Source organism: Bison bison, unplaced genomic scaffold (assembly GCF_000754665.1).
Source record: "Bison bison bison isolate TAMUID 2011002044 unplaced genomic scaffold, Bison_UMD1.0 scf7180017864363, whole genome shotgun sequence".
Taxonomy (NCBI): domain Eukaryota; kingdom Metazoa; phylum Chordata; class Mammalia; order Artiodactyla; family Bovidae; genus Bison; species Bison bison.
Window position 1 is genome coordinate 3,246,687 of NW_011494935.1, and position 25,718 is coordinate 3,272,404.

General features: G+C 45.4%; 1 protein-coding gene across 1 annotated transcript in view; it reads left to right on the plus strand.

Annotated features, from left to right (window-relative positions):
• Positions 1 to 8,393: 8,393 nt before the first annotated feature.
• ADRA1B (adrenoceptor alpha 1B) overlaps positions 8,394 to 25,718 on the plus strand; it is a 61,536-nt gene continuing 44,211 nt past the window's right edge. Inside the window, exon 1 of the mRNA XM_010855347.1 lies at positions 8,394 to 9,729. Within this exon, the coding sequence (XP_010853649.1) occupies positions 8,781 to 9,729 (949 nt within the window). The 5' untranslated portion in view covers positions 8,394 to 8,780. The remainder of the gene's footprint in view (positions 9,730 to 25,718) is intronic.

Consider the following 25,718-nt stretch of genomic DNA (forward strand, 5'->3'; position numbering starts at 1 on the left):
CTGCCCAGTCACCTCTGCCAAAGAAGCCAGAGATCACTCTATGACATCACTTCCTTGCCTTGCTCCCTAGGGCCCGGTCTGTCTACTCCAAAGCTTGGCTCTAACACTTTGTCCAGATACAATTTTTAGATGCCCCCAAGGAAAAAGGTTCCCACCACTTCTTTTAGACCTTTCTGAACTTGGTGGTCACCACAAGTGAAAATCCCCCAAAAGAGGTTTGATGGTTTGGTTCAAAGAACCCAAAAGAGGAAGAAGAGGAAGTCAGAGAAACACGAGACCTATGTCAAATATTTATGTGTTTCCTTATTTAACTCGCATTACTGTTCAATGTCAGGCACAATTCTCTCTACATCCTCAGATGCACATTCCCATTATCCATCTTACACTGTGAACTCCAGGAGGACAAAGAAGGCTAGCGTCCATTTACTTTATTCTATGCAATTTCTCCTCCACAATCAATGGTAAAACACTGAATTCGTTCTGTTGCTCAAGAGTAGTAGAGGTTACACCAAGATAAAGTTAGAAGGAGCAAACAAAAATAAGAAGCAACAGGGTGGCGATCAATTGATCAAGGGGCCCTGCCAAGAATTTGTCACTGAAGGAGCCCCTACTAGGGATTCAGAAAAAGTGTGGAGTAAAGCAACGTGTCCACTGCTTTCAGTAGATTCTCAATAAGGTCTAGAACCCAAAAAGATAAAGAACAACTGGGAAGGGATATCACTTTTTCTTTTGAAATTTGGACAGAGGGCAAGGAATAAGATTAATACATATAAAATTGTGGGTGTGCTAAGTGGCTTCAGTCATGTCCAACTCTGTAGGACCCTATGGACTGCAGCCTGCCAGGCTCTTCTGCCCATGTGATTCTCCAGGCAAGAATACTGGAGTGAGTTGCTGTGCCCTCTTCCAGCAGATCTTCCTGACCCAAGGATCGAACCTGTGTTTCTTACGTCTCCTGCACTGCCAGGAGAATTCTTTATTACTAGCACCACTGGGAAGCTCGATATTACAGAGGACATCAATATAATAGTAGTGCTGTTTTTGGATGAGTGTTTTTTATGAGCCAAGTCCCAGGCTAAATCATTACAGACTAGAGTTGCTTTACTTCTTGCAACCACCTATGTTGCTGTGCATTATCTCAAGAAATAGAAAGCATTATTCCCAAGTCTCAAATGAAAAAACTAAGGCTGAAAGAGTTTATGTAGCTTGCCCAAGGTCACACATCTTGTCAACCAAAGCTAGGATTCAAACTCTGAGTCCATGCCAAGCTGCAGGAATTGATGACCTCAGTGGCATAAAAAGCCCTGGGGGAGGAGTCAAACCATCAGGCTATGGAGCCTGGTTCTGCCCTAGGTAAATCCCTCTCCCTTTCTGGACTTTTGTATCCCTGCATGTAAAATAAGAGAGTGAGATTAAATAAACAAACATTTGATGCAACAGTGTTTACAAAGTATGCAACAGATATTTTCTGTAATGGGTCAGAGAGCAGATATTTTAGGTTTTGCAAGACAGCCTGTCTCTGTTACAGCTCCATAACTCTGTCATGGTACCGTGAAAGCACCCAGAGACATACCCAAGTGAACAGGCATGGCTGTGTTCCATAAAACTTTATGTACAAAAATAGGTACAAGGCTAGATTTGGTCCATGGGATTATACTTTGCTGCCCCTGGGCCAGATGATCCGTAGGGTCCTTCTGAGTCTGACATTTCAGAAGTCTGGGTCCTGATTGTAGCAGTGGAGCCCAAAGGGACCAATGCCTTGAAAAGTCAGCTGTACAGAGCTTGTTGCCATAACTTTTGTTTTGTCATGTTTGACAATGTCAACAAGTGTGGTTAGAAAGTAAATCCTGGGGATTCCTGGTGGTTCAGTGCTGAAGAATCCGCCTGCCTATGCAGGAAACACGAGTTCGATCCCTGGTCTGGGAAGATCCCACATGCCATGGAACAGCTAAGCCTATGTGCTCCAGCTATTGAGCCTGTTCTCTAGAGCCCAGGAACCGCAACTACTGAGCCCACGCCTCCTAGAGCCTGTGCTCTGCGACAAGAGAAGCCACCACAATGAGAAACCTTCACACTGCAACTAGAGAGTAGCTCTCGCTTGCCGCAACTAGAGAAAAGCCCCCGCAGCAATGAAGACCCAGCACAGCCAAAAATAAATAAATGAAATTATATAGACACACACCCACATTAAAAAAGAAAGAAAGCAAACCCATTGCTCAGGGGGAAAAAAAAAGAAGTAAATCCTGGCAGTGGCAACACAAAGCAGCTCAGACGAGATTTAGCTCCAGCAAAATCTCCATTGACACCTGATGTGGACAACTATTAATACATCTGTCTTGTGAAGAGCACGGTGCAAACACAGCTGTGTGCCCGCTTTTAAACCAGACTGCAACCCAAAGACCATTTCTTGAGAAATGTGGGGGCCACCACAGATTTCTGAACAAAGTGATGGGCAAAGCCCATGGATGATAATGGCACAACCAGAATCTCTCAAGAAAACGGCAGGCACTCCCCTTCGCCTCTGCAGCCCTGTGAGCTAGTGTTGGTGATCCTTTTACCTTGTCCCAACAGGAGAAGCTGCTAGGGCATAGGGCATAAGGAAGAAAGGACACATTCTTGGTTCCAGACTCAATAGGCTTTTCACACCCTGTGCTTTGACCCCCTTAAACCCCACCACCCCTCCCAGTTCAGGGCTCCTGGGCTCTCCAGGACCATGTGATGTGATTTTAGCCCCTGGTGACTTGGCAATTAATCTTCACCAGCTTACTGCAAAGGGCTGCTCTGAGCTCTCTCTCTCTCTCACTCTCTCACTCGCTTACCAGGAGACTCGGTGCAACTACAATATTTGGGCTGGGGAAATCGTTGCTCACCAAAGACTGACAAACTATAATCACCAGAGAGAAAAGCAAGTTTGCCCCGAGGGAGCTGAAATCCCTCACTCCTGGGAGCCTCTGACCTGCTGTCTTTGGAGGCAGAGGATGCCTCGACTGCAGCCAGTGTCTCCTGCTCAGAAGAAAGGGTGCTTCTCCTCTCCCTCCTGGACCACAGCAGGGACAGAAATCCTCCTTCAGGTCCCCAGAGACCCTAGCGTACCTCATGAAGCAGAGGCCTCACACCTCCCAATTCTTTTTTCATTTTAAGTTTCATTTACTGGGTACTCTGTATACCAGCTGTACCACCTGCCAGCTGTCGCCTTGGGCAACCACTCTGAGACTGGGTTTGTTCATCTCTACAATGTCAATAATAACAGCATCTATAATATTATTATCAGAATTAAACCAGAAAATGTACATAAGGCATTTGGGGCACAATGTCTACTCTAGCACGTGGTAAGCACTAAACTCCTGGCTGATAGACTATTACACTGTGCTAGGCACTACACACAGTATCACATTTAATCCCCACCTCAGTCCTCTGAGATAGGCACTATTATGATCTTCATGTCACAAATGAGGAAACCACAGCTCAGACTGGTTAAGTGACTTGCCCAAGGACACACAACTAATAAATTAACGGGCCTGGGACATAAACCCTGGTCTGTTTGGTGCCAGTGTTCAGATTCTTAGTTACTTTACTAGCCTGCCCAAGGTTGCATTAGCAGCTACTAAATAAAGGAAGCAGGATTAGTCACCAAGTTGGCTCTTAGATCTTCAGCAGACTGAGTGCTGGCCTGGGAGGCAAGAAAGCCTGACCTATGGAGTTCCTCTACAGAACCTTTTCACCCAGACAGCTCTGCCATGCCGTCCCTTGCCTGACCTCTGCCTCACTCAGGAACCTGATCACATTGTATCTTCTACTGTAATTTCCTTCAGGGCTAACACTGAACCTTCTGCTCCCTTTTTTTTTTTTTTAAATCTCAATCTGATGCAGAGAGAAGGATGCAAGCTTTGGAGCCAGATAATAATGCTTTGAATACTCATGCTGCTTATTCATTGAATGGGTTTGGCCATGTCACAGGACCTCTCTGAACCTCAGTTTCCTCATATGTAAAGTGGGGATATTTCCTACCTTGCACTGTTGTAAAGATTTGAGTAAGTGCACACAGAGTACCTAAAACAGTGCCTGCCACAGAGTAGGTCCTCTCTGAAGGGTGCTTTACCATCATCATCATCTCCTAAGGCACTTAGCTCAGTCTAGTTTATTACTTGCTTGATTTACCCACAGTGCCTAGCATGGTGCCTTACACAGAGTAGATGCTCCTATGTATGGCTGGCTGAACCAAAAACTGGAGAGAGGTAGAGAGGGAGTACCATGCAAAAGTGCACGACCACAGTTGAGAGGTCTCTTCCCACAGGTCCTCTAAGCAGATCTCTGAATTTCCCACAGCCTTGGTCTCCCCACAGGTCAAACGCAGTGGCATCTTCTCCTAGAGGGCTCACAGAAATGGGAGTTTGCAACATCAGAGGTTTCTAATGTAATCAGATGGATAATGAAAAGGTTCTTCTTCCCTGAGCCTTGAGTGAGTCAGAGCTCTGTGCCTGGCATTGCCCCGGGGAGTACCAAGAAAATGAAATATCCTCATGACACCTAAACAAATGGTCAATTTCGTGGGTCAAATATCAGCCAGAGCGGTTAAGAGGCGTCTCCAGTGAAGGGAGGAAAGGAGCAGCAGATCATGAACACGGTGCTTAGTGGAGTCCTGGTACACGGTTCCTGTTAAGGCTGATACCTGTTTGCCTTATGATGGGATGTGTGTTTTGCTTTCGTGAAAGATGCTGATAAATGACAACATGTCTGAAATCCACATCCGGACACCTAAATCAAGACATAAGTTCTCAATTAGGTAACAAACTATCTGCTTTTGTAACAAGTATAAACCAACTCTTTATCTCATACTTGCTCTTCCCCCCCCCCCCGGCCTTTTGCCACTGTAGAAAAATGTCAGATAGGCTAAGTTTTCACACTGCAGCTGGTTACTGTGATTATGTAGACACAGTCTCTATAAATTCAGCGTGTGTTGCTGGCTGTTCAATAGCTGGTAAAATTAATGCCCAGGGAAGTGGGAAAGGGGCCGCCACAATCAAAATGTGGACTTCAAACTTGCTCGTCATTTGCCCCACTCTTTCCCTCCCACATCCCTGACTGTGCTAATCGCCAGCTTTCCGCCAACTTACTGGCGTTCTCTTCCTCCTCCCACGCTGCCTTGGGAGTAAACCAGTTCAAGAGAAGCGCCATCATCCTAGACTTGAAGATACATGAAGATGATGAGAGCTTAGCGTATGAGACCCCGCTCCCACCCCCACCATGGATGATGCATGGGAGAAGGGGGCAGCAAGGTTGCTGTCAGAGGCCACTTTATCCAGCAAAGGAAGCTGACCACTGGAAACTAGAAAACCTCAAAAGACCATCTAGCTCAGGCCCTATCTCCAGACATGAGCCATTAGTCATTAGTACATGAGCCACCCAAGACAAAGGACAGTCTCTTCTCTTCACAAGGAACCCTGGCAGAGGCCTGCCTAAGTTGTCCCCATCTCACATCTCACTGTATAAGTCATGAGTAGCTGCCATGTGTGGCTTCCTTCTGCTCTGTGGGCCAGGGAAATGGAGTTTGAGAACCAGCTCTACACCTGAGTAGTTATGGGAGTTCACCAACTTCCTCTACCTCCTGGACTACCTCCAAAATGAGAAAATGGGCAAGTGAGGGTTCTGCCAGCTCTGGAAGACCTGAATCACTATAAACCTGTGAATCTCTTATTTTAAAATCTTCAAATACAACTTAAGCCAGTTTAATTGAAATAGAAAAAGTGTTTTCAGGGTTCTCTCAACCACAGATTCCTTAATCTTAGGGAACTCCTTGAAATTCTATATTTTATGCATTTGAGAGTCTGTAAATTTTGGTGGGAGAAGAGTAAATCCTTAGATAGGTGTACACCCCAAAAGAGATTAGGGACCCACCTCTAGGATGAAGAACTGAAGTGTAAATCATCTTGAGTGGTTTCCCGGTTCCCCATCCCTGAACACCAGGCTATAGTGATTATCAAGGGCAGGAAGTAGGAAGGTGCAGGATTCTGGATGAGAATAAAGGAAAGCATCGGGCTTTACTTTTCAATCTCCAGCTACCACTACCCATTGCTCTGCTGCATGTCTGCTAGCCATACAACCTCAGAAATGCACTAACTCTCTCTGAATCATGGTTTTCTCAACTTTCAGTGGAGCGTGGTATGTTTCTCTTAAAGGTTGTTGTGAAGAATAAAAGAAATTGAGTAAATGCTTGACTATCCGTGGAAACTCAATAAATGTAAGTTTCTTCCCACAACTAGTGGCTCGGATCCCAAAACTGACTATTTTGAAGATAGCTCCATCTAAAACAATCAATTAACCTTTATCTCAAATGTAAATTGGTATAGTTACTATAGACAACAATAAGGAGGTTCCTCAAAAAATTAAAAATAGAGTTACTATATCACCCAGCAATCCTGCTTCTGGGTATATATCCAAAGCAAATGAAGACAGGATCTCAAAGAGATATCTGTACCCCCATGTTCAATGCAGCATTATTCACAAGAGCCAAGACTTGGAAATAAGTGTCTATCAACTGATGGATGAAGAAGATTGATATATATACACAATAGAGTATTATTCAGCCAAGATAAATAAGAAATCCCACCATTTGCAACAACATGGATAAAACTTGAAGGCATTGTGCTAAGTGAAAAAAGTCACACAGAGAAAGGCAGATACTACATGATATCACTTATATATGAATCTTAAAAAAAAAAAAAAAAAAACTCATAGAAACAGAGTTAAGTGGTGGTTACCATGGGTTGGCAGAGAAGGACCAGGTGGGGAGATGTTGGTCAAAGGATACAAACTTCCAGTTATAAGATGAATAAGTTCTGAGGATCTAATGTACAGTATGGTGATTGTAGTTAGTAATACTATATTATATACTTGAAAGTTATTAACAGAGCAGATTTTAAATGTCTCACCACAAAAAAAGAAATGGTAATTATGTGACATGTTGGAGGTATTAGCTAACACTGTGATAGTAATCATTTTTCAATTTATAAGTGTCTCAAATCAACTTACATAATGTTATATGTCAGTTATATCTCAATAAAGCTGGGGGTGGGATTCACCCCCTTCTTGCTTCTGGAGGAAAAGCATGACATAGCAGCTAAGGGCTCAACTTTGGGTAGACATGCGTCTGAGTTCAGCTCCCAAATTCTCTGCTTGATGGCCATGTGAACATAGGCAAAGAGTTCAATCTTGCTGCACCTCAGTGTCCCATCTGCAGAATGAAATGGTCATGAGAACAGTCTATCTTTCCTAGTGTTGTGAGAAAATAGGAAAAGTACTTAGCACACTGTCTGGGACTGGGACATATGGATAAATGTTAGCTAACGTGAGGCTCTCCCTCAGCATCCTTAGCCACATCTTCTCTCCTAGGTACCATTCATCCACCTTTGGGAGTGTGTCCCTATAGCTGAATGTCCAACATGGATATCAAGCAGAAAGGGGGAAAAAATCAACAAATAATATGGATTCTCCAAGTCCCCTCCCTACCCCCACCCCCACTGCCACCCCCAGATAGCCTACAGTTTGTTGCCATTTCTTTCAGGTCATGACTCAAACATCACTTCAGTAAAATCCTGAGCACCCAGATAAAATTTCAAATGTGCCTCCAAACCATTCCTTTTCCCCAACCTTGCTTTATTTTGTTACACCTGTCCACCTAGGGCACATCTCAGAATTTGCCGACTTATTTGTCTGTCTTCTCCCACTAGAATACAAGCTCCCCAAGGACAGAGGGGGTCTTTATCTACTTGGTTCAGTTGCTATACCCACAGCACCTAGAAGAGAACCCAGGGCAGACAGTGGATGCCCGATTAACATTCTGTTTAATGAATGAGTGAATGAGCGAATGAATGAATGACAAAAAGCTTCCCACCAGAAAGGCTGCACAGGGAGGTAAGGATGGGGGTTGGTCTCAGACCTGACTCAAGGCCCTCTAACCTGCTTAACCATCGAATTCTGCCCCTTTTAGGTTCCACGCAAGTTGTATAGCCCCTTAAATCTGGGTGCTCACTTCAGACCCCCCTCATTAAAAACAAGTACCCCCACCCCCATTTTGAAACTGCTCGGTGAACAGAAGGGAAAAGAACCCCAGAGGGCCACTCGTGGGGGTGGGGGGCGGGTAGATCGAGGGCAGGGGGAATCCCCACGCTGAGGTCGCCCTACCCCGCCCCCCTCACTGCACACCCTACCGGCGTGCCCCCCGGGGGCGGCGGGGGCGCAGCCGGCCTCGGGACTCTACTGGGTGGCGGCGTCGGGGCTGCGGGCGCCTTCGCTGGACCCGCATTGCCCCCTAGTGCCGCGCGGAGTCAGGGCGCCGGGCTCCCCCGCCTGATGTCACCGCCGTGCAGTCAGCCCAGAGGCGGCTCATTGAAAGCAGACCCTCCTCGGCGCTGGCTGGGCGGAGGCGCCGCTGTCCGCAGACCCGCCGCGGACCGGGCAAAGCCGGGCGCCCCCTGCCCCGCCACCCTCTCCTCCCCGCCGCTCCCCGCGAGCCCGGCCTGGCGCGCCTGACGTGGACCATTAAACTTGGAGCTGCCGCCTCGTCCCTTCTCTCCTCCTCCTCCCTCTGACAGGCGAGCGAGCGGCTCGGTGCAGGCAGGAGACGTGCTGCCGGGCTGGGCTGCCCGGGGGAGATGACTTCTCGCCAGGAGGGCACCTCTGGGAAGAAGACCACGGGGGCAGCAAAGTTTCAGGGCAGCTGAAGAGCCTTCCCCGCAGCCTTCTGAGCCCTGTCACCCCCCTGGCTATGGAGGGCGGACTCTAAAATGAATCCCGATCTGGACACCGGCCACAACACATCAGCACCTGCCCACTGGGGAGAGTTGAAAAATGCCAACTTCACTGGCCCCAACCAGACCTCGACCAACTCTACACTGCCTCAGCTGGACATCACCAGGGCCATCTCCGTGGGCCTGGTGCTGGGCGCCTTCATCCTCTTTGCCATCGTGGGCAACATCCTAGTCATCTTGTCTGTGGCCTGCAACCGTCACCTGCGGACGCCCACCAACTACTTCATCGTCAACCTGGCCATTGCCGACCTGCTGCTAAGCTTCACCGTTCTGCCCTTCTCTGCTGCCCTGGAGGTGCTTGGCTACTGGGTGCTGGGCCGGATCTTCTGTGACATCTGGGCCGCCGTGGATGTCCTGTGCTGCACAGCCTCCATTCTAAGCCTGTGCGCCATCTCCATCGACCGCTACATTGGGGTGCGCTACTCTCTGCAGTACCCATCACTGGTCACCAGAAGGAAGGCCATCTTGGCGCTCCTTGGTGTCTGGGTCTTGTCCACAGTCATCTCCATTGGGCCTCTTCTTGGGTGGAAGGAGCCGGCACCCAACGATGACAGGGAATGTGGGGTCACTGAAGAACCCTTCTATGCCCTCTTCTCCTCCCTGGGCTCCTTCTACATCCCTCTGGCGGTCATTCTGGTCATGTACTGCCGCGTATACATCGTTGCCAAGAGGACCACCAAGAACCTGGAGGCTGGAGTCATGAAGGAGATGTCCAACTCCAAGGAGCTGACCTTGAGGATCCACTCCAAGAACTTTCACGAGGATACCCTCAGCAGTACCAAGGCCAAGGGCCATAACCCCAGGAGTTCCATAGCTGTCAAACTTTTTAAGTTCTCCCGGGAAAAGAAAGCAGCCAAGACCTTGGGCATTGTGGTCGGCATGTTCATCTTGTGTTGGTTACCCTTCTTCATCGCTCTACCACTTGGTAAGTTAGGGACTGGCCAAGGGGAACTGGGCATCCTCAGCTTTGGGGATTACTGATGAGCTTACTATAAAGTAAGTTCATGGGTTTTGGTTTTTTTATGCAGTTTGTGTGTGTTTGGAGGCTGGGGAATATTGTTTGTTCTGCAAAGGCTTTGCAGATTGGGTAGCTGGCTAAGAGCCAACTCAGGTGTTAGCAGAACACGCTAAGGGGAGGTACAAGTTACTCGAAATAGAACCATGGGAGGAAAATCTGGTATGTGGAATGACTCATTCAACAGCCTTGGTTTAATAATTAAAAAGGACACTGGACTTGAACATCATTCCAGCATTATTTCAGTTGTAATGATGTGTCGGCTAAGGCAGTGTCTGTCACTAATGCAGCATACAAAATAGTTTGTAGTTACCGCAGACACGGCATTTGGGAAGCAGGGAGGCAGCTCGGACACGGGAAGGCAGTTTTCATTCAGCATTTCCAGTGCTTTTGCAGAGACCCATGGTCCTCTAAAGCTTTGCAGAGGCTGCGTTCTGCCCCCATCCCTTACCACTTCCTCTCACCTCCACGTACTCTCTTCATTATGAGTTAGTAAGAGCATTTTATGCCTCACACCCCCAACCAACCTTAATCTAAAGCTTTGAGATTTGAAAGAGAAGAATGATGGTCAGAGGGTCATCCAAAAATATCCCAAAATGTCCCAAACTCTGGTGATTGATGGAATGCCCAGAATTAAATTATAGTTGCCCCTCACCTTCAGCTGCTAGACACCAAATCCTGCTAGTATGAAACTGAGCCCTTCCTATCCTATAAACATGTGCCCATCTTCATCTGACTGGGAAGTCCTACTAAGTGAGTTGTTCGAAACGCTACCTGACTTCCTCTAAGGATGAAACCGAGGTATGGTTAGGAGGTAAACCTAGAAAAGGATACTATGCCATCCTGTCCACATAGCTCAAGAAACACTTGTTCCTTCTCTGAGGCAATGATCTGCTTTAGTTTCTTTTCCTGTCCCTGGGGGACGCTCCAGAAAATGAATGGAGGGAGGTGATCATGGCAGTCATGTGCTGTGATATCAGAAGAGGCCACGGCTGCTACGTGCCATGGACCACTAATGCTGCAGTCACACCAGTGGCTCAGTTGGAACCGAACGTAACCAATCTCTCAAGTCACGAAAATCCTAAAGACACACTGCTTCCAAAAGAAAGAACCAAATAGAAAGAGGGCAAGCAGATGTGAGGAGTTTCTGTTTAAGAATGACAAAGAAAAAAAGCTGTTTAACCTACTGTCATATTGTAATTTCTAAGGCTAGCTTTTGAGCTAGTGCCTTTCAGAAATATTTTCATTGTGCTGAGCAGAGAGGCTTTGTAGCTCTATACACAGTAGCGGTCACATCCCACTGCCCAGCTTTCTTTTCTTTCCTGAGGTCTCAGGGCCCTTTTGCAGGCCTGTCCAGTTCAAGTGGATGACAGTTCACACTGCACTGGACCATACAAAGATCACAGTCACACATGGGGTGATTTGGCTACTAATTAGCCATGTGACCTTGGGCAAATGATTACTGCTCTGTGAGCCTCAGTTTCTTCATCTGTAAAGTAGGGCTAATTACTATTGCTCCATGGGGTTTGCACTAGTACATGGAAAGGACTTAATACAGTGTTTGGTACACAGCAAATGCTTGATTATAGGTATAATCCTATACCTGTTATTAAAGGCTCAGAAAGGAACTATTGACTAGATCTTATCCTTTCTTCCTTCTTCCCCTGATTCTCAACTGACAGAGGCTGTGCATCCTCAGGAAAGACAAGGTCCCAGCAAGATGCGGGAATGGATCACAGTTGCAGACTTTCACTTTAGGGGCAAGGGAAACAAGTGAAAAGGCTGCCAACATGTTCCAAAGGAATGCTTGATGTGAGCTTTGCCATCAATTAGCTCTGTGGCCCTAGGTGTGTTGCTTTACCTTCTGGGCTTCAGGTCTCACTTCCAGGGAACACCGAGGGCTGAACTGAATCAAGGGCTCTCAAACTTTAATAAAGATCAGAATCATTTGTGGATCTTAATAAAAATTCAGCTTCTAAGGCCTAACACATAGAGAAACTAATTCAGTAAATCCCAGGAATCACATGTTTAACCAGCCCACCACCAGGCTTTGGGAAGCACCAGCCAGGGGATCTCTCAGTTCCCTTTAGCCTCCAGCCTCCTGGACACCAGGGTTTTTAAACACTGCACAGGTTAGCACTTCCCCACCCACATGGTGGTGCAGGAAAATGTGGCTGCTGTCTGCATTCTGCTCTTCACGCCCACCATCAGTTTTCTCTCCCTTTATACTCTTTCAACTTCTGCCCTCTTTCTGTCCATCCCTTTCTGAGATCTTATCTTCCTAACAGCTCAGGCCCTTGGCTTCCATGCCACAGAAAGTGAGGCATTCTTGCCACCCAGAGATTTATCACAGCTTGTTTCTCTTCTGCTTGACTTGAACACTTTCTGGCCAGCCATTATCTCCCAATGTGCTGTCCCTGAGCAGACTCCATCCACACACTTCTCCCAAGGACCTCCAGCCCCTGGAGGGTAAGGAATGCGGACTCCAGGCATTAAGTTTGGGATGGACTTCAAAAGTTACTCAAGAGTTTCAAACAGAGAAGGTACTTGATTAACATGCTCTTACTAATTTAGAAAGAGCATCTGAGCACAATGGAGATGTGGACTTCTACTTCCTCTGAGTTCAGATAACACCCAAATAAAAGTAACATGATGTAGAACAATAATTCCTTTGGAATCTGAAGCAGATTCCAAATTCTAAATTTTCCATGAAAGGCTTTTCACTCTGAAGAGGAGAAAGCAGATCTGGGGGGAGACAGCAGCTGGCAAAGTTCAGGTAGGAGTAAACTTCCAGTGGTGATAGACAGCCAGGTGCCTGGGTGGCACCAGATTTCTGTCTCTGTGTTTTTCTTCTCCATGGGAGAGGAGGGTTGGGATTCCTCTTGGGAAGGAAATAGCTTTGCCCCCTACAGGGTCCTGGTTAGGGGTTCCATTTGTTTTCTTTCCTCCCTTGTTTTTATTTTGGAGAGCATGGTTGGGCTGCCTGCAGAGACAGGCCTCCTATCTCCTGTGCGGCCCTCCCCACCTGTAATACCCTCCCTATCTCCTCCCCACCCTTTCCCTGTGGCTTCAACAGAGTTGGGCCAGGGACCAGCTCTCACTTACTCAGGAGCAGGGATGGATCCACCAAACAAGAACGCCTTTATTCAGCCCCTGGAATCAGGCCACGGAGGGACAGGAAATAATTGGAATATAATATAGCAGCATTTCTACTTGATGGGCCATGTGCAAGATGTCCAAGCAGTCTTCAGCTTCCTGGCATTATAATGAAGGCCAACTCCCACCGCCTGGGGTGGTCAGGGTCAAGAAGTGCCTGGGCTATTGAGGGATGTGCATTGCACTGGGGAGGGTGGGGGAGGGGTTTAAGATGGGAGTGGGGGTGGGTAGCAGGAAGTGCTGGGCAGCCAACTGGTAGCTGAGCTTGGTGTGTTGTTTAGAAAACACTGGAACCTTGCCTCGCTCCAAATCTTTCTTCCGTCTTTTAAAATGCTGAAAGGCACCAGGAAGCCATTATTGAACTAACTGCTTTCCCCTCCAAATAAATGAAGGTCAATTTCAAAGAAACAGTTGTGCTCTCTGTAGTACTGGAACCAAATCGGAATCCTTCTGTCCATTGATTTGTTTCTCTAGTCCTCTCATTCAGATCAGGCCTGATGAATTTCCACCTCCCGCAGGAGCATAAGGGAGGGTGGGGGTCTCAGGGATGACTCAGAACGGAGCCACCCCCACAAACACAAGAAATTTCTGGTTCTGAGGTTTCAAAACACAGGGATTTGAGTTGCTCACAAGGAAAGTAACTGGGTTTGAGTGAGGGGAAATTTTATACACAGGGAATCCTTCCTAGGGGCTTCCCAGGTGGCAAAGAAACTAGTGGTAAAGAAACCACCTGCCAGTGCAAGAAACATAAGAGACATGGGTTTGATCCCTGGGTCAGGAAGATCCCCTGGAGAAGGGCATGGCAGCCCATTCCACTTCTTGCCTGGAGAATCCCATGGATGGAGGAGCCTGGTAGGCTACAGTCCATGGGGTTGCAGAGAGTCAGACACCAGAGAAGCAACTTATATGCATTCAATCCTTCCTAGAAAAGGGAAATCTTACTGAAGGAAAATATATTCAGCCACCTCTGAAGTCATTAATGAAGACTTCCTAAAGCACCTACTATGTACTAGACACTGTACTAATCCCTGGGTTCTTGTGCCAAAGCAAACATGATCCCTGCCTGCAGGAGGCTCATAGCCCAGTGAGGTCATATTATCATAGAGCACATACTATGTACCAGGCATTCTGCTAGACCCTTTACAGACATTATCCCACTAATCCTCTCAGCTGCCCTGACAGGGGAGCTCCTTCTTGACAGAAGATACTGAAGCTCGGAGTGGTTAGACTTCTCGCCCAAATTCACACAGTAAGTAAATGATAGAGACAAAACTTGAATCCATGTCTGTCAGAACAGGTACTTACCTGGCCCAGGGCACAAAGGAGATGTCTGATCTTTTTGCTTTCTGATCCCAACCTACTCTCATAGCAAATGTTCTCCAGGAACCCCAGAGCCACCTTGTCAAAAGCTGATTATTCTAGTTCTGTTACAAAACCCTGTTACAAAACCTTCTATTCCCTTTTCACCCTTTAAAAAGATTGACTCATAAAATATTAGAGAAGATCATCCACATTTTAGTTCAAGGCTAGGCCTTCTCTTACCTCCTGTACTGTGTAGGATATGGGTCTCTCTACGCTGGGCATCTAGTCATCCCAACCAGGAAGAAAAAGTGGGATCTTGACCTTCATCTGGAAACCTGGTTCCACATCTTTATCATACATTCCTTCATTCACTGAATAATGATATATTTATTGGAGGCCTACGAGGTCCAGGCACTGTGCTGCAGATCCAGTGGTGAGCAAAGCAGCTATTCCATGTTCTCATAGAATTTAGTTCTAGTGGGGAACACAGGTAATCTGAAAAATACACACATGCAAATAAACATAAATGGTTTGACGAAAAGGAGTGTGCTGCTATTAGAAGTATACACCAGAGATCAGTATATCACAGGGGTTCCTGAGTGGCATTTAAGCAGAACCCTGAACAGTTTGGAAGAGTTAATTCAGTGACATAGCAGGTAGAAGAAGAGAGCTCCAGTCAGACGGAAGGGCACACCTGAACGTCCTGAGGCAGGAGCTGGCAGGGAACTAACAGAGCCTGGAGAATAGAGGGCCCACAGGTATGAGTCAAGGCTGGAGGTGTGGGCAGAGGCCAGGCCACGCAGGGCTTTTAAGCCACATTAAGGATTTTAGGTTTTATGATGAATTGCACCAGCTACTACTGAAGGATTTGAAGCCAACAAGGTGTACAGTATGAATTATGTGTTTAAAAGAGGAGTCAAGCAGCCATATGGGGCACAGAGCAGAGATGGGGCAGTTAGAACATAATCCCAATGAGAGCTAATGGCAATTTAGACTAGGCTGGTGGCAGTGAAGGTGGAAGGAAGATGGTTCAGAGACTTGGGGATGGATCGGTTATGATACAGGAGAGCAAGAGATATATCTGGAATATCCTTGAGGTTACTAGGTGAAACACAACCAAGAAGATTCCTCCCAGGCTCTCCTCAGACCCCATTTATCAGGGCTCACAAGACACCATGCTAGGAGTGATATGCCAGACACTCTGCTGAGTTGAGTAGGGGCTTCCCTGGTGGCTCAGACAGTAAAGAATCTGTCTGTAATGCAGGAGACTAGGGTTCAGTCCCTGGGTTGGGAAGATACCCTAGAGAAAGAAATGGCTACCCACTCCGGTATTCTTGCCTGGAGAATTCCACGCACAGAGGAGCCTGGCAAGCCACAGTCCATCAGGTTCCAAAGAGTCAGACACAACTGAGCAACTAACACTTATGAGTTGAGTAGACAAAATGTCCCAACACAAAAGTCAGAACCCATCAGCAAACCCAGATGCTCAGTAGAAACATCTGGCAGGGAACTGCTTTCAAACGCATAGATTGTTGGAATTCCCCTTACAGACCCTTTGTATCAGACTTTCTCATATGGGACCATGAATCTCAACTTTTAACCAGTTCCCACAGGCAATTATGTCACCAGCATAGCACCAGTCCTCCCCGTGCCTGGTACCTGGAATGAACACTCCATGGGGAGCCAAGAAAGTTTGGTTAAACTTCGCCCAGTGTAGCCAGAAGTATCTTCAATCCTGCCCAGTCCTTCAGGCCAGTCCATATGGCAGAAGATTGGAGGCTCTTCAAACTAGAGTCTCCCTGGAGAAGGCGAGTTGAATGAGCACTGTGGAAGCAGGTCTCCAGTGTAGCGGGTACGCTGCTCAACACTGAATATTCTGTACAGCTTATAACTCTCTCAGCCCCTCTGCAAAGCCAGTATCATCACCCTGCATCTAGAGTTCAGAGAGGTTCATTACATTTCCCAAGGTTGCACAGCTAGTCAATGGAGTCTATCTGACTCCATATTTGGCACTCAGTAAACGTTTGTTATATTATTCTTGCTATTACTACAGTACTTCCAGACCTTTGTCTGAGGTCTAGTGCCCATGAGTGATAAAATTTTTACTGGCTCATGACAAAAATGAGAAAAAAGTTAGGATAATTCTGTGTTTTTCCAAATGTACTCAATATAAATGATTGTTCTTTTATTCTAAAGACTGTGTCCTATTTTGGGAAACTGAAATAACATTTCTTTAATGGAATGATGGTAATAAGTGGTGATGATAGTCACTGTGTGTGTGTGTGTGTGTGTATGCGTGTGCGCAATGTTCTACTTGACAAGATAAAAAGTTGGTAACCCTATGTTTGTCCCCACCAAAATCTTTTTGAAATTTCTCTGTGAGTTTCCTAAAGTCTTAGAATCGTGGAAGACACCATGATGATTAGACATGACAAGTATTTGTGGAAGAAAGGAGGAGGATGATTTATCCTCTCAGTGATGGATAAACAAATTAGCCTCAGCTTTGCTGTAAGAGTCAGAGGCCTGCGGCAGGGGTTGGGGACGGGGAAGGATGATGTGTGTAGGGTCATGATTGTCAGATATGATAGTCTGGGGCCGTCTGTGGAAGCACCCAGTACTGCTGGGATGAAACAGAGTACAGAAATGCCAGCGGGTGTGTGTGTGTAGCTGCAGTGCCATCACAGATGGCCCTCGTAAGATCTGTAATGCAGGCGATGCCTTTACCTGAGTGTGTGTGGCTCATAAAAATAACGGATGGCTGTCAGGCCACACTGGGAAATTGCTTTCTCCCACATCTGCAGGATGTTTCCGCAGTCACTGTGCTCCCTAACCATGTCTGCTAATAATAATACTAATAGCTCCATTTATTAGGTCTTGCCGTGTGCCTGGCTTACACCGCAATAAGGGTGCTTTCCATGCATTCCCTCATTCACTCCTCTCCAGAGACTTACCAAGTGGATACTATTGTTGTCCTAATTTTACAGATGAGGAAACTGGAGTTCAAAGATTGAGTGATTTGCCTCAAGCTACCCAGCTGATTGAGGTTTCCCTGGTGGCTCAGACTGTAAAGAATCTGTCTGCAATGCAGGAGACTTGGGTTCGAACCCTGGGTTGCGAAGATCCCCTGGAGAAGGAAATGGCAACCCACTCCAGTATTCTTGCCAGGAGAATCCCATGGACAGAGGAGCCTGGTGGGCTGTAGCCCATGGGGTCACAAGAGTCGGACACGACTGAACAGATAACATTTTTACTTTTTCACTTTTTTCACCCAGCTGATTAGTGCCAGAACCTGAATTCACAGCTAGGCAATAAGATAAGACTAAAAGGGTTCATTACCAAGGGGATCCTAGGTGTGGGACTCTAAGTCCTGATTTTTGGAAGCTTAAAGAGGCCCTAGGGAAAGCAGAGTCTATTCTGAGAAGGTGGAAAGGAAGGGCGAGTGGCTGCCTATTATTCAGCCACCAAGAGGCATCATATCCTGGTGAGAACATAAAGAATATAAAAATAACTGGGTCTTTCCCCTAGCAGGCTAAGTCACAATTTCTCTTTTATTATGGGTGCTTTAGACTTTTTTCAGCTTCTCAACACATGACTGATGCCATATACCTTTTAAGGCTTTTATCAAATTTGGGCTCTGGGGTTAAACACATAAAATTTAGAACACTTTTCACAGCCTAATTTCTGGCTGTATACATTTCAGAGCTGGATTCACCTCTGCACCACATAGGTGTGGTTGAGACCACATGCACCATAGGACTCTCTCCTACCTTGAATCAGCCTCTGGTCCTACCTCTTGATGTCACAAAGGCTGGCATCATGGACAAGAGAGTATTTCTAAAAGTTGGTTTTCCGCTTTGCAGTAATCCTGACTAGTGATAACCTAGCCATACAAAAAGAAAATACTGCACACCACATATGTATTTTCAAAAGAACCCACGGGAAACATATCTTTAACTCTTAGCTGGTTCCCCAAAATGTCCATGACCCCTATACTAACATGCACATGAAGGGAAATACAGCAGAGGGAAGTTGGAGTGGAAATAGACAGTGGTCCAAACACATTGCAGGTAATAGATCTTACTCATGAGAACTTTACAAAATAGTTCAACCCGGAGGAGACACACTGGGATCCTTCCTGGGGCTCTGGAGGGCCCCATGAAGAGAGGAGCCCTGAGGTTAAGGAAGTGCCTGCGGTCCACCCCAAACACTGCAGCAATGCTCTCTCTAGCAACCTCGTGACTTGCATGAGAACTTCTTGTAGGCAGGGACCACATCTTTCCATCTTGCCTAATACGAGTGCTAGGTGAGTGCTGTGACTCAAATCGTTTGTCGTTTCCCCAAGTACACCTTGTATTTCCCTCCCGCTGTGTGTTTCTCCGTACTGTCCCCTCTGGCAGGAATGCTCTTCCTGTACCCTTGCCCGTATCCTGCCCATCTGTAGACCCCTGATTTTGTGGACACCTCTCTTAGGAATCTTTCCTGGCCCCCACCTCTTTCCCAGGCAGTGATGGTTGCCTTTATACCCTGTATATGGTGCTTGTCACGTTTGTTCATGGGAATCGGGACTGACAGGTACATCTTCAGCAGTGTTACCAGACTGCAAACCTCTGGAGGAAAGGGTTCAGGTTTCACTCATCTTCCTGTCCTTCAGGCCCAGAGACGTGTATTTGCTAGACTCCCAGTAAGAACAGCAATTGCAGCTATGATTCGTACAGTATGTGCCAGACTTCACCTACTATTTGAACCTGCCAATGACCTATCAGATTGGTATTAATGTTCTGCTCACTTTACAACTGAGGAAACAGATTTAGAGGTTAGGTGACTTGTCCCATTCCTTGAGACCACCACAAGCACGTTGAAAGGAAACTGCCTTGACTGCTTTTGTGAAACCAAAATGTCAGTATGGGTCTGCTTATGGGGCCAATGAAGAAAGATAAGATAGGTGAAGACCAGAGTGGACACAAGGTATGAGCTTGAAAATTAGACAACACCTTAATTCTTTATGAAAGGTTGCCATTCCACTGCCTCTGGGAGACCTGTCTGTTGCCAGTCAGTCCCCATTTTCCCTGACCTTCCCAGCCCTTGTCACCTCCCTCTGACCTCTGGGAGGGCTGTGGTCAGAGCTGATCACCACAGAAGTGGGAGAGGAGGGCACGATTCTGGTGACTCTACATCAGGGCCCAATTAAGACCTTTAGAAAGGTCTGAGATACTGAGAAGTGAATGCTGCCCCTACTTCCAAATGTAAAGTCTAAATTCTGTCTCACACACACACACTACACACGGCCCTAAAATAAATGGGAAGAAGGCCAAGATTCTAATTTATCCGAGGAAGTCTACTTTGATTTCTTTAACATCAAAGTGAAAGTCTCTTAGTCATGTCCGACCCTTTGCGACCCCATGGACTATACGGTCCTTGGAATTCTCCAGGCCAGAATACTGGAGTGGGTAGCCTTTCCCTTCTCCAGAGGATCCTCCCAACCCAGAGATCAAACCAAAGCATCTCCTAAAAAAGTGAAGGTGCCCAGCAGCTCTGCTAACACTCTAAAGATACACTGAGTCTGTTTGTGGGTGACATAGCATTGCTCCATAATGAGGTGACCAGACATCCCACTTTGCCTGGGCCAGTCTCCACTTATGTCTGTTACCAAGGGCTCTGATGATTACTATCAGTTCAGTCAGTTCAGTCGCTCAGTCATGTCCGACTCTTTGCGACCCCATGAATTGCAGCATGCCAGGCCTTCCTGTCCATCACCAACCCTCTCTATTCTCAAAAGTGTCTCAGTTTGAATGATAAAAGTGCCTTGATATTTTAACTCCGGGAGTAACAGTGTTTACAGTAGAACAGCCAAGGGTGCCTTGATTTCCCTGAGAAACCTGAGATGGGGGTGGGAGGAGTATGGCACCCAGGCCTCAGCAGTACAAGAAAGATTAATAATGAGAGAATGAACTGGGCATGAATTTAAGGAGGAAAGACACAACTTCATGTGTGTGTTTTTGTGGGAAATGGATTAATGTAAAAGTTGGTTGTTAATGTTTGTCTTCATCAGTGAGTTTACCATGTGTGCACAAGTGAGTCACTGAGCTGGAATCTGAATCCATGGCTGTCTGACCCTTAAACACTTCACGAGTGCATCCATTTCAGCACAAGGCAAATGGTGTTATCTGAATGATGAGTGTCTCCAGAATAGAGGAGACAGAAATAAGGTGGGCCAAAATAATATTTGAGGGAGGAGAAGAAAAGCGAGCTATGTCTTAGGGACTTAGCAGGCTGGAATAACAGTAGGGGTGGGGCATCTCCAACCATCCTTCACGCCCATCCTGGGACAACGGAGCATAGGTTGGCTCAGAGTACCGTCCTCACTGGCAGGCTTGTGTTTCTTAGAATTCTGTCAACAACACACTCGTGACCACACCCAGGGGCAGGACACGTGAGCCCCCTCGGAGCACTCAAGTGCCCCTCTGTGGTGTGAGCACATGAAGTGCATTATAAAAGTCACGCCAATGAACAGTTCACACTGAAATGTTCAGAAACAGAATGTCCTAACACATGCAAGCGGACCATTCCTTTCAGAGCCCCATTTAATTTTTTCCAGGGGTATCTGCCCACAGTGTCTTGTTCCCCTGAAGCTGGGATACATTTGGGGCTTGGCTTAGCACACTTTTTAGAATTCCTCTTTAAGACAGTTTCCTGCCAAGCTAACATGCATCGCTTAGGGGCTGAACTCAGCACCCTGGCCATGCCCCAGAAGGAGGTTAAAATAGGACCAAGGGCAAGCCAGGCTCACTGTCATTTGCAAGCGTGGGCCCCAGGGCTCACACCACCAGCACAGGGCTGGGCAGAGATCCAGAGAGGCAGCTGGCGGGGGAGGACGGGGTGCCACCAACTGGAACAAACAAAAAAAAATTGCATCTCTGATTTCTATATTCAGGCCATCAATCACCCCCTGGCATCATGAGAAAGTGGTACCTGCTTCCAGGTATACCCTCAGAGAGTCATCTGCGGCTCCTTGTCCCCAACTCTTCAGAATTTATCTTAAACAGAGGCTTTTGGGATTTTTGTTCCAGGGACCCCTTTGGTAATCTGGTGAAGCCCCTTCTCACAATAGATACATAAAATAAGATACACAGGATTTCAAAGAAAATCAATTATGTTAAAATAGCTATTATAATGTTGATAAAACAAATTTATTGTGGAGTAAAACAATGTTCTTCTTTATTAACATATTAAATAAACAAGTCCTAGCAGCAAGTCAAATAAATAACTACTATAATTTGAGGCAGTGACAAGTGGGAATATTTCAAGATATCTGCAACAAATGTAATATAACATCATAAATCTGATTTCTGTGGGTGACAAACCCTGCTAATTCTTCTGTGGCTGGTTGCCTGCCTTTCTGCTAAAGAAAATGCTAACTTTCAACCAAAGGTTAATTTTTTAAAAAGAGAGAGAGAGAGGTAATTTTTCCTATCCTAATTCAGAGACTCCCTAACCCCAGTACAAGAACCCTGTCTTATGACATGATAAAGATGTACTTCAGGACATGAGGTTTTCTATTGCTGTGTTCTTTCAGATTATATAGTCTTGGGACCACAGGGAACTTGTACACCTTCGTGCTTTATAACTATCTGGCATGTTTACTCATAGCAATTCTTAAATCTCGTTTCTTTATTTAAGCACCATAATAAAAAAGTCTATAATAGCACATAGACTTTTATTGAAAACAGAAAGAAGAAAAAAATAGAAAAATTATTCTAAGCACACCAGACCCCAGGTCCCCCTGTATCCAGCACCCTCAGTCTTTCTCTCCAGGAGCAAACATTGTTAACCAGATTGCATATAATTCCAGAAATAGTCTATTTATTTGTAAGCATCCACATACATACGTGTGTGTGTGTGTAAATATTTGAGTTGTATGTGTGTGGAATGTGTGTGTGCATCTGTGTATTTTTACAAACGGTATCATTTTATAAACACAATAGTGGAGGTTACATTTTACACTCAATAGCATATCTTGGACATAGTTCTCTGTCAGAATTCTATAGTTACTGTTTTCCTTTTCATGGGTGTGTAATCCATTTATGGAGTATCCTACTTTATTGAACATTTTCTCCGTTCATTGACATTAGGTTTTTTCATGCTATGAACAGTGCTGCAGTGAGCACTCTTGTCTCTGTGTCTGTGCCCACGTACTCAGGATAAATTCCTAGAAATGGAATCACTGGAGCAAGAAATATTTGGTATTTTAGGTTTAACATGATTATGTTCAAAAATTTACTATCTAAGGAATTTAAAATATATTAAAATGTAAAGTTGTTAATATGAATAGGTTAGATTTATCATGCAAGAGGGTTGTTCATGATACTGAAGTGAAAACGACAATTCACAGGATTATATATAATCTTATTTTTAAAAACTATTAACTTAGTCACCTTCAGGAGTATCATGAAGTGAGGAGGAGTAGATTTTAACTTTTTATACGCCTCTGTGTTACTTCATATTTCACATTATTTCACTTGTGTGCCTGTGTGTATATACACAAATAGGACCACATAGTGCTTTTATCACTAAATATAAAATGTGGACTTTTTACCATTTCAATAAATCTGAATCATTTCAGTTTTTAATTTATATTTCACATCTTTTTAATGATGTATTGCAATCCATAATGAAAAGTGTGTGTGTTTAGTTGCTCAGTCATGTCTAATTCTTCTTGGCTCCATGGACTGTAATCTGCCAGGCTTCTCTGTTCATGGGATTTTCCAGGCAAGAATACTGGAGTAGGTTGCCATTTTCTCCAGGGGATCTTCCCAACGCAGGGATGGAACTCATGTCTCTTGTATCTCCTGCATTGGTAGGCAGATACTTTCCCACTAGCACCATCTAGGAAGTACCATAATGTGATTAACCAATCCACTTATGACAGTAGTGGTCAGATTTATCTTAATAGGTAAGACACACACAAGGGATCACATTCACAAGGCCTGAGTGCAGAATGCAAACATGTCCCTCTCCCTTCCTTGGTTCCTACCTATCTAATTTCCCTCCCACCTATCTAATTTTCCTCCCTGGAGGCAACTATTATTACCAGTTTCTTGCACATCCTTTCAGAAATATTCTATGCATATAAAAATATATTTATATGCTCTCTTTAATAGAAATAACATGCTGTTCTGCACTTTCCACTTCAAGATAAACAGAGCAACTTTATTCTTTTTGTTAACTTCATAGTATTCCTTTTTTCCCAAATAGACTTCAATAGAAGAATATTTAGGTTGTTTCAACTCTTTTATTATTACAAACCACACTGTAGTGAATATTCCTATACATACTTCACTATTTCCCACATTCTATGATTAAAATCCTGAAAGTGGACTATTCTGAGTAAATTTTTAATTTTTTATAAATATTTTCAAATTGTTCTTCATAGTGATTGTACCAATTTGTATTTCTTTGACTGACATTTGAGAGTGACCACTCATTTCCTAATAGTTTGCTATCAAACTTTTTGATCTTGAAACTTGATAGGTGAAATTTCTGTGAATGAAGTTACACGTCTTTTTGTATGTTTGATAATCCATCCCCTCTTGATGTACGATTGCTTTGAGTTTTTAGCTGTGACAAATTTTCTTATATATGTATTTTTCCTTTAATATCTTTTGTACACTTGCTCTTCAGGATTGCCTTAGGATAAAATCCACTTTGAACGGTTAGCATCCAAAGGTAGACTCCTGTGAAACGACTCAGACACATTATCAGATTACCCTCTGGGAAAGATGTAGCAATTTGCACTCCCACTAAGGGTGTTTCAGCATAGCTAAAGAAACCACTTTTTATGCTGATAGCTCCTCACTGCCTGGAGAAGCTTCAGACATCTGTGTGACAAGTCAGCTTCCCCTCAGAGGTGATAAGATGGCTTGAAAGTTTCAAATCCTTCCAAATAATTTGGTATCAGCCTTCCAGAGTTCCGGCTAGCAAGCTGCCCTCTTGGAATGCAACATCCCATCCATCAGGGGGGCCGAGCAAGCGGCAACCTTGGAATGTGTTTATTTCATACAGGATCCGAGAACAAAAAGCAGTCACCCACAGTGTTTAAACAGATTTGATCTTTCACAGGGCTGGCAGACCCACCGTGATCCACATCAATGGTTCGAGGCCCTGGGGCTTATGTACCCATTAAAAACAATAACTAAACAAGATACTCCCCCACCTCCCTGCCCACACACCCCAGGAAAACAGTCAGCTTTGAGGCACTCAAGGATGAGTTAATAAGGAAGGATTCCTTCGGGCATCTAAGCTTGCCACATCCGACCATGAGGGCCAGTCTATATTTAGAGGAGGGTATTGCAAGTGCACCACATTTTAGTTGCAAAATTCAAATTGACTCTGGAAGATGCCAGCCTCATGAAATGAAAATTGAATTGAGCATTACTTAAGAAGCAAGGAGAAGGCCTGTCAAGCAGATCCTGCTGGGGAAGAAGGCTTTTTGAGAGGCAGTCCAGGGGCCCTGGTCATCAGGGTGGTGATGTACTCTTGACCTTGAACTGCTGGTCTGGGATGGAGAGGCAGGGTTATTTTCAGACTGTACTAAATCTAGAGGTGTTGGAACCAGCATCGTAGACAGGGAAGGGGGGAGGTGAACTTTGACCCACTGCCACCAAGTTGGGAGATCAAGAAGATCCTAAACCAGGGATTCTCAGAACCTCAGGAAAGCCTTTCCAGTCACCTGTCTCTGTCATGGCCATCGCACCCCTCTCATCCAGTAAAGAGGGTGGGCACCTTTCCTTCTCTGCAACATCCTTGTTAGCCCTTCACAAGTTCTGTTTGACTGGCAGCTTAGAGTACTCGAAAGAACAGGGACATTGAAATCAGATGAATCCAGGTCTGAAATACTGACTCTGCAGCTCATCTCTCTAAGCCTCAGTTAATATATCTGTAAAACGAGACTGAGACCATCTCATAGGAGTGGAATGAGGAATAAATAGGAAAATAGATGAAAAGGACTCAGCTGAGTCCCAGACACTTGTAAATATTTCAAAAATATTAACTATTAATATTTCAGCTATTAACGTTTTGAAACCTCTAATATAATATCAACTTTGCAGAATACATTTAATAAGTATCTGTTGACAAGATGGGCTATGTCTTTGGGGGAAATAAAAATGGGATCAGTTTCTTCTCATTTAAAGATTGCTGCTGCTGCTAAGTCACTTCAGTCGTGTCCAGCTCTGTGAGACCCCATAGACGGCAGCCCACCAGGCTCCCCCGTCCCTGGGATTCTCCAGGCAAGAACACTGGAGTGGGTTGCCATTTCCTTCTCCAATGCATGAAAGTGAAAAGTAAAAGTGAAGTCGCTCAGTCGTGTCCAACCCTCAGCAACCCCATGGACTGCAGCCTACCAGGCTCCTCCGTCCATGGGATTTTCCAGGCAAGAGTACTGG